This window comes from Sipha flava, unplaced genomic scaffold (assembly GCF_003268045.1).
Source record: "Sipha flava isolate LNK unplaced genomic scaffold, YSA_version1 51496_pilon_pilon, whole genome shotgun sequence".
NCBI classification, from domain to species: Eukaryota; Metazoa; Arthropoda; class Insecta; order Hemiptera; family Aphididae; genus Sipha; species Sipha flava.
In genome coordinates, this window is record NW_020273452.1 from 4,836 (window position 1) to 18,529 (window position 13,694).

A 13,694-nucleotide genomic window follows, 5' to 3' on the forward strand; every position below is an offset into this window, starting at 1 on the left:
TGCGTTTTCGCGGTAATAACAAACTAACACGATGTGTTATTCGTTTACTGTGATCTTATGTTCAATTATCAATCTAAATACCCGATTAATAAAACGAACTCGTTTTGGGATTGGGTTTGGTATTGGTCGTGGCGCAAATTTCATAATATATAGCTTTTTGGACGTTGCGCAGATCACAAATGTACCTTTTTAAACGTGAAATAGATTACACATTTTTTTTAATTATTTTTGACCCAAATTACATATGCTTTTTTTTTACTAGTTTCCAAGCAATTAAACATTATTTTTAGAGTTACTAAATAAATTAATGATCATGATTCTTGTCAAATAATTTATTTTTCGTTAAACATATTTTATAAATATAAAACTTTATTATAAACATTTTATCGTTTGTCTTATATTATATTATTCACTATAACTTTACGTTAACCTCATATCGCTACAATGTCATATACAGAATACGATTACGTGATAAATGATGAGATATCTATGGAATATGAGGTTCGTAATTTAATTTTTAATTGCCGTCATAGACGCATTCCGTACAATACTTTTGTGGTTAAAACCTGAATATATTTCACCCCTCAGATATATGATTACATGTTTCCACTATATTTATTATGTATATATATTATAAAGTATATAGAGTATATATAGTGGCCACTTAGTGAAATTAACCTTCTCATAAAATGGAAACGGCTTTTTTACACGAAAATATTTCATGATATGACATTATATAATTATTTTCATTATATGGTCATTCCTTTGTGTACTGAAAATATATTTTTATTAATCATAACTTTATAATCATTTTTGTTTGTCATATATTGTTATATGATATTTATATTATATATAGTTTAGTTTTAATATACTTAATAATAATAGCTATATGTAGGTAATTAAATAAATTCCATAATAATTTACATATAATATTATTTATTTATTATATAAGCTCAACGTTTTGTTTGACAAGCATTTATAGATGCATTACTCAAAAATCCTTGATCTCCAGACTTAACTTTAACTGTTCCATGCAAAGTCGTTTCTTTTCGATTGCTGACTTTATCAACAGATATGAAATGTGTTGTGACACGCTGCATATCCAGAACTACACCATCCTTTAGTAAAACCATTTTCAGTTTCTACATTGTACATCTCTTTTTTTTCTCAACTATGACAACAATGATGCGCACAGGGTCTGAAGGCACTCTATCGACTTTTGGAACATGAATTGTGATTCAGTCAAAGTTTTGACTAAAAAAACATAAACTGTAACAAAATATATCTAAATCTATCTAAATATACACGGAAAAAACAAAACAGTTCAACCCACTATTAAAATAGGTAGTAGATTTAACAGTATTTTATAATTGCTATAGGAATAGCTATAATATTAGTGAGATTTACTATAATGTTTTAGTTAAGTTATTATAGTCATTGTTACTAGAAAATAAAGTAATTTTTATTAAAATTTTATAGTTCATTGTATATTTTTATTTGGTTGTCCAAACAGTATTTATAGTAGTACACACTAAAATTTCTAATAGTCAGAAGTGAAAGGTTTAATTCATATCACTGCAGCAGAAATTTAATTTACTATAATAAACAGTTTATTGAGCTATAACTCGTAATAACTACTACTATAAAATTAAGTAATCGTAACCAAATTTTATACTTAATTATTTTTTATATTTAGCAGTACCTGCTGTCATATATAGTAACTTTTACTATAAAATTACAATATTCATTCAAATTGTACCTAATATAGTTGCTATTTTTTTGACTAGTACATGATTTTACCTATAAAATTTAAAAGAACGTTGTTAAATATAGTAACCAAATATAATTTCGTTTTTTTTAAATACAATATTTATTTATTTTTTTATTTTCATTTGTGTAACAAATTTACTGGTTATTTGGTGACTAATTAAAATAACAACATATCAAAGTTTTTGAATATAGTTATTATTCCAAAAAACAAATAACAATAGGACATATCATAGATTAAATATACAATATATTATATTATATTATATGTACATATATACTTTTTTCAAATCAGAATTCACCGTGGGCGGCGGACACAAATCTGGTCGAGCCCGTGCATGTCATATAACAAATTTAATAATAATTAATTGTAAGTGGTGAAGTATTTACTCGTAATTGTTCCAAGTTTCATCTTGGTGTCTTGCCATGTGGGACGTGGTGCATTCTTATTAAACAAATAGTATAGATTTTTTTACAATAAATAATTTAAAAAAAAAAATGTATAAAATTAATATTTAAAATAATTAGGACAGCTTTTTAATAATATTGTTTTTAAACATCATACTAGTTATTACATTGTGTAGACTTAGCGACAAAAATATAAGTAACATAAATATAATATAGGTAGTACAATAAAAAACAATTTGGTTATTTACATTTTATCAATGTATTTCCATTGTTAATGTTTTTATGGAGAACAGGAAAACTGTTTTCTATGTCTTTAAGTTTTATAAAATTTAACTTGTTGGTCAATATTACTTTAAATGCTCCAAAATGTTCATCATAAAAAATGGTTTTATATAAAACATATATAATAAATGGTTCGTTTTTGACAATGGAAATACTTTTAATAAACCCAAATAATAGTAACATATCGTTGTTTTCATCACATACCTTTATAATAACGGACATATTCTTGGAGTTATATAAAAGGCCATTAATTTTTACCCATGAAACAAAAAATGTAACGTCGTGGTTATTTAAATCATAAGGACCTGAATACTCATTATATAAGTCAATTTCCAATTAACTTAATTTAATTGCTGGTCCTATTTCTATTGGAGTTGTATCAAATCAATTTTGGGGGATAATAATCTGTATGAAAGTCTTAATTGTTGTTTTGGGGACAATGTTTTTACAATATTTTTTCTAGAAGTTGTCGAATTAGCAGTTGTTTTTAGTTCTTTATGTTTACCTTCAAAACGCATTCACCAATGTAATGGTAATGGTTCAGATTTTCGTAGTATTAATGGATAATGGACCATATGGTAGTGCTTTGGCTTTAAATTTTTATTACGAAATATTTTTAGGTACGTTTCATGGTGTTCTGTGATTAAATTTTCAATTATAAATGAATCTTCAAATGTAATACACTTCGATAATATTATATTTAAAATATTATCGAGAATAATGTATACTATCCAAATTTCAGAATTTCTAGGAACCAAATCACCTATCATTAGTCCTAAATTTTTAACAAAACAAAGCATTTCACTTGCTAACATTTTTAGTATTGCTTTAACTTTCAAAGTTTCACTAGAAATCAAAGTTGGTCTATTTTGAATATCAATTGGGTCATAGTCAAATAATTCGATTCTATTATTTAATGTATTAAATGAAAAGTATTTCAAACCAAAAATCATTCTTTTACATCAAACCAACATCGTAGTTGCATACACCTTCTAACATATCATGCATAACATCAACACTATAGTTATCTGTAACATGAAATGAATTAATCAATTCCACACACAAGGTTCTTTTATTCCAGTTAATGATACATCATTTTTAATGAGATCGTCAGTATAATTTTGTTATAGTTCTAAAATTTGTATCTACTCGTGATATTTGTGTATGACATACGATTTTTTCAGTCTTACAAAATCTACAAGGATAGTTAGCAACAAAACTTTCCGTGAATCCTAATATTGAATGTAACCCTAAGTTATCTCCAATAATTAAACCTAAGGAGAAGTAAATGTGGTGAACTTTATTATTTGAAGTAATAAAAATACCATGCGTTTCTAAATAAATTAATTCGGAAATTATGTCCTTATTATTATGATATAAAAATAAAAGTAGTCAATGGTTAATTGGAAATTTAGTCATTTTTGACTGAAAATATTTATGTCGGTATTAAAAATAAATAGATTGATTCCCATAACTCAAAAAATAGTAGATCTTTCTGATTTATCTTTAAAACTTGACGAGGTATTTACAGGAGATGAAGAGTTTTTTTCTGTTTTGGAATTGTCTTCATCTGTATTCTCTCTTACTACTTGTATTTTTTTAATCAAAAATGTATCTATTTTATTTCAATTATAATTGAAATTATTATAATTTACTAAAAACAATAACTATCCGACTATAGAAGTATTTAAAAAATTTTGTCGCTGGTTTTAAAAAGTGATAATAAAAATATATTGTCTAATGATGAAGATAACTCAGGAGACAAACATGCTAATGACATGTATACTGCACCTAACTTTTGTGAACCAGCATGGGAACCTAGTGGGTTGTTAACTTCAAAATCATCATAGTATAAAAATAAAGGGAAAATTGTTTTATTTGGAAATTTATTTTGACATTTCAATTGCCATTGTTTGGATTGCATAAAGTTGTACATAAATTTACTGGTAGACATATTTTCTGTGTATTTTATTATTACATCTAATAAATTTGAGTGTTCTAGAACTTTTTTTTAAAATATCTCTAAGTGGCGTTAAACATAATTTAATTTCCTCATGATTTACTGCAACTCTACCAATAACTAATCTATCTCCTAATCGGTACCCAATAACTATTTCCTTTGGTTGAAATAATACTCCTAGATCATGGAGTGTTTTAAATCTCATATATTTAGTTTTCATGCTAACAAATGGATCTGACAAAATTTTCATTTCGCTAAGAACTACTAATAATTCATCTTTCGCATTAGAATCCTTACAATTACAAATACATTTATTGATTTTAGTACTAAAAAACTAAAACAATTGAATCGACAAAATCTTGGATATCATTAATTAGAATATCAATTTTATTTCGGGGAATAACTGTGTCACTATACCATTTACAAATCATACTTAAAGCTAATGATTGTAAATTTTTTAAATCATCAGATTTAGGAAAATTATGATTTTGTTTATTATCATCTATAGTACTTAAACTTAAATTTGTATCATTATCAGAAGACGGTACACAGTTTATTGTTTGTTCAAATAGATTATTATTTACAGATTGAAAATTTTTATTAGGTATGTCTTTTGTGGATTTAGAATTTAAGTCATGTTGATTAAGGTGTCTTTTATAGGTATCAATATTATTAAAAATACGTAAACAGTTCTGATATGGACAATTAAATGTTTCTATTGTTTTTAAATCATGATATATTAAAATGACTAAACAAATGAAACAAATGATTTAGGCATTCGACCTCATAAGAACATAAAAAACAGTTAACCATCATAACAATAAGATATTAAAAATAATTATTATAAATTATCAAATTTGGTATATAATATAGATGACAAAATTTAAAAATATTTACATAATAAAGAAAGATTGTAGATAGGTACCTAAGGGCACAAGAACATAAATATTACTTATAATAATAATTACTAATAGTATTACAAATTATTTAAACTATTTATTTATACAGGATTGCTATTAACAAAAGTACCTACCTATATTTAATTGAAATTGGAAACTGCTATTGCAAATCTTTAATTAAAGTTTGAACAGCCACAAATTTTTTTTTATGAACATTTGCTATTTCAAAAAAAATAATCCTGAATAAACCACCGAACCTGCTCAGCTTCTGGAGGATAGTTTAAATTTAATGCATGGAATGATTTAAAACAAATATCTAACGCCTTAATTGGTGTTTCGATTTTGTCAATTACAGTATAGTAGTTCAATACACTACTAGCATCTTCAATATTCCCCACGATGGCGATATATGGTTGAACAGTTAAATTATTAATAAATGCTCTATTCACTTTTTGTTCATGGGTTGTCTTGATGTCATTACTATTCTGTGAAATAAGCAATTTTAAATTAATTCCGTATTTAGTACTTTAATAATATAGTTACACCATAAAGTGTTAATAAAATAGACCTAATAATATTAGGTATATATATATATTATACTATATTATAGTGATGGGAACATCGGTGAAATTTTTGATAAACGAAAGATTAAGAATATCAAGATGTTACAATCGAGTGATTCACTCGAAAAATTACTCTGTTAATTTATTTCAATACCGAGATAATCATTCAATTGCTTTCAAAACAATCGAGATAATTGATTAAATCAAACAATGGAGCATTTTGAGTGTTTTCACTTGATTATTCCCGTCACTAAACTGAATTAGATATTTGAATTTTAGAATTTATTAATGATAAGAAAGCACATCAAAGATATCATTTAGATGAGGTATCTATTCTGTGGTATTGGTATCATTTAATAAAATGTTTACAACAGCTATTAGATTACAAACTAAATAATTATTAATTTAACAATGTAAATAAATAGTCTGAGAAATGATGGCTTATACTAGTTATAACTTGAGTGTATAGTGTAAGTGTATCTACTTAATTTATATTTTAGTGTTATTTTATGTTTTAAATGTTAAGCATTAGGTATTGAGATTTTATGTTTTCTGTTGTTTTATTAAAACTACCTATAAATACTTGTGTACCTATAAGAAATATTTTAATTTTGAGACAAAATATTAGATAAATACAAAATAAAATATTTAAAACTTACTTTGATATTGACTATCACAGCACTAGCTTGTTCTAATTTTGATGGTTTCAGCATACAATATTTAATGGTTTTTTGATTGTCCTCATTGGCAGTCTTCTTTGGAATTTTAATATTCACTGGTTTAAATAGGTATGAAAGAATTTGAATAATTGCTAAATCATCATCACCTAAAACAAATTACAGATAAGTACCAACCTTTCTGTTTACCAACTTCAATTTTATTTTTATTAGTAATGTTATGTTAACAGTTAAACAACTTGCCTAATTTAGCAGGTGATATAATTTTTTTAATTATGTTTTGTTCAAACACATTTAAATTTGATTGTCCTTTAAAATATGTTTTTAATTTATTTTTAAATACAACAAATTTTTGTAAAAGATATTGGTCTTTCATTGGAAATAAGTGAGAAAAATCCATATCAATCTAAGAAAAATCATTGTGTATATTTCTAATTATTTATTTGAAAAAAAAAATTTTATTTTATTATTAAGATTTAAAAAATATATATTTGAAAGCAATAAATTTATTTATTTATATTTTAATATTAATTAAATATACTGCAATTCAAACATTTTTTTAAATCTATTATGGCATAAGGACACCTTTTGTAGTTTGTGTGACTAAACTTACAAGTATGTGACCTGTTGCCTTTTTTAATGCTGGATATTTTTGAATAGCATTTTCGTTGATTAGCTTAGTATTTCTGTAATGAGCAGTTTCAGCCCATAACTGGTGTAAAATTATTTCTGGTTCTATTTTATGTTTTAGCCAATTTATTGAATCTAAAATATCTATTTAATATAAGTATGCAATAAGTATTAATAAATAAGAATTACAAATTAATATTATAATAAATATCTAATTCTAATGTCAATTTCACATTATAAGAATCATATTTTATTATAAATAAAAAATTAAAAATAATTAATAGATACCTTCTTCATTAATAAAAATTTCATTGTCTTTATTGTGTTTTTTATTACTTTTATTATTTTGTATTTTCTTTATCTCTTTTTTTTAAATTGCAATATTTGTCATACAATTTTCTTCGATTAGGACTCACTTTATTACCTTCTTTATAATAAGGTATGAAATAGATGTATTTGTTTTCTGAAGGAAAGAATTCTTCTATACCTATCGAGTATGAAAACCCCTTTTTATTTATTATAGTTTTTAACAAACCATATACATAGTATAAAACTTATACAATATTTACCTACTACATTATTAAAAATAAGTTGCTTTATAGAGTTATAGTTGTAGAGTTGAAAATAAAATAAATTAAAAAACATCTTAGATATAAAATAATTTTAAATGTTTTTACAGTGCCTAATATATTTTGTTTATAATGATTAATTTTTAATGATATATATGTTATAACCCACATTCATCATTCTTTAAATGTCAAAATACCTATATGTAATGTTACGAATATCTACCATTTGCAATTTTCGAAAATTGTGTCTTCTCAATTTTATTTGCACCTTTAGTTTTAAAAAGTTCATCTTTTATTAATACTCCACAAAGTCGGTTTCTCATTTTTGAATTTAATGACCCATATGAATTGAAGTGTTGTAGTATAAGGAGGCCATCTTGGTATTGCTCCAATGTTTTTTTTTTAATAAAATGATCTATAATTTAATTTATTTTCATTATCATATAGAATTTTTGAATAATTTGCAAATAACTTTTACTATTACTCGAATTCACATCGATGGTTGGTGGATTATCAACATTAGAAACTTCAGACTCTGCTCTAGTCGTTGATAAATTTTCAAAAATGTCTGAAATAAACTTCTTAGGTTGCGGCTTATCTATATATTATGATATAATTAATATACAATTATATACGATTTTATTTCTATAAAACCAAGTGTTTATCAAATAAGTGATTGTTAATAAATTATGTTATACCTGACTGATTAGTATCTTGTTGAATAGTATTTAAAGTATCAATTGCATTATTTTGAAATGGCTCTGCGATTACATTGTAATATGATACATCTATATAATATAATTTGATTTTAATTGTGTTATAATGTACAAAATATATTTTAATTAGGTACCTACTATAATTTTATTGTCAGTCTGGCTCACCTAGCTATCCAGGGTTTTTTATAGGTACTAATTGTTTTGATAATTAAGGAGCATAACACCAAATTTAAACATTGAAAATACCACAAAAAATTGGTCCTTTTCTTGACATAAATAAATATTAAATTGAAATGTTTCACCTACATACCAATATAATATATTTTTTATTGGTTATTTGCATTAAATTTATACTCTTTTTGTACTCAGTCAAATTTTAAAATTTAAAGTAATATTCAAAATCAAATAAAAAACTGACTGATTTGAACAAGTAATATACCTAAGTTTTCTTTAAATTAATACATTTTCAAATTTTTACTGTAACTAGCAAAAGATGTAACCAAGTGTTTAAATTAAAAGATCACTAATAATTTATTAACTTAAGAATTAATTAAGAAAATTGACTTAGTATTTTAATTAAATTGTTTCTTTAAGAATATAAACTATTTAATTAATTAATAACATTGGTAAATAGTAATGTAGATAACACAGGCTGTAATTGCAATGATAAATTTCAGAAGTTTTTAAAATATTAATATTAGTTATACTGAACATATTTTCAAGTAGGTATAATTCATTTTAATTTAATAATTTTTTTTATTTTAATTAATTATGTTTGTTGTAGTTCTTTATTATAGTGTATTTAAATAGTGAGCTCAATCACAAGCCAGACCAACACTGACCTAAACTTATGTTAATCTTTTTTTTTTTAATTACCTTTTTCATCTGTCACAACAGTCATGTTCATCATTGACTCAAATATCAATAATTTTTCATTATTTTAACTGAACTTCCTAATTAAGTCAAAATACAATTTTTGGGAAACAATTAAAAAAAAAAATTGTTTTGAGTATTGCAAGTAAAAAAAAAAAACATTTAATAATTGATATCAAATTAAATAAATATAATAGGTTTACACTTACTGAACTTAGTATTATTTTTAGTTTTTTCCAACTCATTAATAAACTTGGCTGTTTGACCAATTTTGGGAATTAAATTTTTCAACATTATATCAGTTAATATCATCAAAACTGTTTTATTAATTTCTTCCTCTAAAAACATATAATAATACATAGGTATCTCTCCTAAAATGGTTTATTTATCACCAAAAAATAAATGTATGATAAATAAAATCGATTTTGAATAAATAAAACTAATAATGTAACAAATATTTATTTATTTAGTTAAAACTTGAATTTGAAAAATAGAAAATAACTAAATAAATAGAGATAAAATCTAAAAAAAAAAAATGTTTTGGGGGATATACTCGTAATATATACTCTTTAAAGCATATTAATCTAATGTTATCATAAGTTATACCTTCTAATTTTATTTGAAAAAAATTACTAAAATGTTTTGTCATTGATGATGAAATTTAACTCCCTACGTTTAATAAATTTTAATACAATTTTTTTTTAATATTCAGTTAATTTATATCAAAATTGATCTTGAGTTTTGAAAAATATTTGTTTGACAAAAATTGTTTTTAAAAAATCGATTCATCATTTATTTGATGAATATTTATTCCACTATTTAAATATTTTGGAAAAATAAAGTTTCATTAAAAAAAAACGCACGTTGCCTACAAATTTCTAAGTTAAATATATCAAATTATAATATCATCAAAAGTGATTAAAACATTAGAAGGTCTAAATCAATCAAATAAATGGATATTTTTAATCTGTATTCAGTCATTTTTTTTATTTTTATTTTAATTTGCTTTTGTTCGCTCATTACAGCAACATTCAGTCATAAAATGGCCTTATATTATATTAATTGCGAAGACAACATACTGAGTATAATGGTTTTATATTTATATATATTTTTTTTAAACTGTTCTTTTCTTATTATATTTTTACTTTACCTTCAAATTTATTCACTAAATGTTGAAACCCAATATAATTTAACCAGTTTTTGATAAATTCATCCATATTTAAGTAGGTATCTAATGTAACAATTATTCAATAAATTATATTAAATCGATTTATTTTTATAGGTAGTAACTTATAATTTATAAATAATATCTATATATAGTATGGCTCAGAAGTCCCGTGCTACCCTTATAATTTCTGGGCGGTATATCAATATTTTTGAATGTAGTTTTTTAGAGATTAATTATTACATAAATTACAATTTAATGCCATTAATTAAAAAAAAAATTAAATTTTTGTTCAATCAGCTTTATATTCTACTATTATCCGAGACCAAAAAAATTTATTTTTTGATGAGAAATAAGTGTTAGAGAAAATTTAAAATATTCAAAATTTCTTTTCACAAAAATATTTTTTTATATTATTATTAATCTATATTTAAATTTACATAAAGTTTGTATAAAAAAAAGTTTTATAGGGCCTTTTTGGAAAATTTTGGAAAAACTATTGAGAATTTCAAAAATTACTTTCAAAAAGTACCATATAGGAGCATATTCTGATTCAAAAAGTTACTTATGTAAACTCTCAGGCAAGCATTTCTATAGGAAAAAGTGTTAACAAAAAATATTAATAATAATATCTAAGTAAATAAACATCATATATAGTAAAACTATATTTATATTTCGCTCCACTCAGAACCTTAAAGTAATATTTTTTCATGTATAATTTCAACGATAAACACGACATAAATTGTATACTTTACATCTACTAAGTATAAATATTTAAAAATTTAAATTTAACTGCTTTTAAAAAATTGTTTCCTGATTTAAGTAGGTAGGTATCTAAGATATTATAGACCTATACAATTCGGTAATTAATTTATATTTAATAAACTATATAACTATAAGTCGATATTTATTTAAATAATTTGAACAAAACTCGAAAATAACTGTATACATTAATAATATACTACATATTCAGTATATAGTGTAAAAAACTTACTTTTTTTGACTTGAATCCGTTGAAATTTAGAGAGCCGTAGCGTCAAACTTTCTTGTAGAAGTGTCGCAAAGTATGATAAATAAATTACTGACATAAGGGTGATGGTGACCACCATCCATTAGCTGATAATATGTTTTGCAAGAGACAAAATTCTTAAGAATTTTTATTTCATGCCGCGCGTGTTGCCTCGTGCCTTATTTTACTTTTGTGTTTGCGACTCGCGCGTGTTTAGTTTTCACCGAATTATATTTCGACAGTTCGACTTAAAATATTTTATAGCAAATTGATCTATTGCTATAGTATTCAATTATTTGGGCTATAAAATATAGTTGATTTAAACATATGAAAAAAAAAAACTATAAAATATAGTAATATTTACTATTGAAACCAACTATTTTTATATAGTCTTAATAACTATACTGTTTTAGTCATTCAACCTATAAAATAGTGATTCTTATTACATTTTCCATGACTATAAAATTTTAGTAATTTTTTTTTCCGTGTACTACACATTTAATTTATTTAATATGAACCTATGTCATATTGTTGTGTATAATAAATAATTAAGTACCTGTAACATTTTTCGGTGGCTTTTTGGCTTTTTTTACCTGTATGCGCTGCTTAAAGTCCTTATACTATTTTCTGATTTGTTTTACACAAATCATAAAAATCTTCTGTGGATATAATTTTCCAAATAAAATTCAAACTTCAAGCCTGCAGACTATTTTTTTTTAGATTTATTACTCTTCGTCCATGCTCGAAGCATATTTTCAACATCTTGATTTCTACGTTAAATACTTTCCTAACTCTGAGGATGTTTTGGTCTTCCGCGTACAATAAAATACCCCCGCTAAAGTTCCTTAATTTCGTTAATTACAAAATGTATATACTCTTTACCGTTATCACTTTGTAAAACTTTCGTTGTACTAAAAATTAGGAAAATTATAGATAAATTAAATGTTACTTCTGCCGCTTGTTTACTTTCAAGAGAAAATACAGATATACATTTTGCATAATGGTCTTGGTAGTTTAAAATACATTTATATTTTTCGTCAGGTAATGACTGGAAATCAACCAAGTCATCTTGGCCTCTCAAATTATTTGTTAATAATTACAATATAAAAATTTACAATATTTAAATTATCTTATAAATTGTTTAACTACCTACATACAACTATTATTAATTATATCAAAACTAAACTAAATATTATATAAATACCATATTACAAAATATAACAAACAAAAATGATTATGAAACTATGATTAATATAAAATATATTTTCGCACACAAAGAAAACGATTAAATTGTGAAAATAATTACATGATATCATATTAGAGTGAACATTTCGTGAAATATTTTCGTATTTTACGAAGTGTGAAAAAGCAGTTTTCATTTCATGAAATGGTAAATTTCACTAAGTGTTAACAACATATACATATATATTATATATATATATATGCGTGTGTATCAATACACACACCTGATTTATTTTTTCTTTACAATACGAGTATTCCTATTAGAATGTAGAGTGAATATGAATAGGGCTCGGAAGTTATGGGAGTTGCATATTGTTCTATGTTTTTAATTTATAGCAGACTAAACTAGAAATCCGAGCTATACAAGGGTGAATTAGAAAATAGGAGTTTAAAAATGTATATTTTGCATATTTGGTCAATTTTAGGGGTAAAGTGCATATTTGTTGATTTTCATATGCATATTATACATAACTAATAACATGTAAAAAAAATTGATTTATTTCTTTCTTAATCTATGTAAAGATAAACCACTAACCTGACGTTAAAAGATTTTTTTTCTCGATATAAAAATCTTTAGTTGAATAATCGTCGACCATTTAAAATTTAAAATCTTAAGAAAATATTGGTGTTTCAATGCAGTTGTGTTAACAGATATTATATAACACATATTTTTTCATATTTAATTTGAAAAATATTGTAAAAATATATTTTAATTATATTTTAAAGTTCAATATAATATCAAAATTCCAACCAGCTATATATTTTTTTTTAAGTATTTAGTTATAAATAAATAATTTTTGTCTATATCATTAATTTTTTACAACATAAATGTATTTTTTTTTTTGGAATTCAGAATATTTTTATTGCATATTTTTCTATATTTAACATTTTTTTTTTTGTACATATTTAAATGTATATTTTGTCTTTTTCAGCT

The 13,694-nt window shown here is 23.7% G+C and overlaps 2 protein-coding genes across 2 annotated transcripts; both read right to left on the bottom strand.

Moving 5' to 3' along the window:
• Positions 1 to 5,540: 5,540 nt before the first annotated feature.
• On the bottom strand, positions 5,541 to 6,956 carry LOC112690652. Its single transcript, XM_025564700.1, has 3 exons — positions 6,800 to 6,956; positions 6,539 to 6,705; positions 5,541 to 5,801 (listed from the first exon to the last, which is right to left on the bottom strand). The coding sequence occupies exons 1-3, from the start codon at positions 6,954 to 6,956 to the stop codon at positions 5,541 to 5,543; spliced, it is 585 nt and encodes a 194-aa protein (XP_025420485.1).
• Positions 6,957 to 7,124: 168 nt separating this feature from the next.
• LOC112690651 lies at positions 7,125 to 10,564 on the bottom strand (the record flags this gene model as incomplete). Its single annotated transcript, XM_025564699.1, has 7 exons — positions 7,125 to 7,291; positions 7,551 to 7,673; positions 7,979 to 8,171; positions 8,250 to 8,353; positions 8,454 to 8,543; positions 9,554 to 9,682; positions 10,495 to 10,564. Coding segments are annotated over 7 exons (876 nt in total), but the record flags the coding sequence as incomplete, so codon positions are not given.
• Positions 10,565 to 13,694: the final 3,130 nt, after the last annotated feature.

Coding starts and splice junctions, on each gene's coding strand:
- LOC112690652 (XM_025564700.1), bottom strand. CDS start 6,956: ATGGATTTTTCTCACTTATTTCCAATGAAAGACCAATATCTTTTACAA. Junction 6,706..6,799: donor TATATCACCTGCTAAATTAG/GCAAGTTGTTTA, acceptor AATTTGTTTTAG/GTGATGATGATTTAGCAATT. Junction 5,802..6,538: donor CTGTGATAGTCAATATCAAA/GTAAGTTTTAAA, acceptor CTTATTTCACAG/AATAGTAATGACATCAAGAC.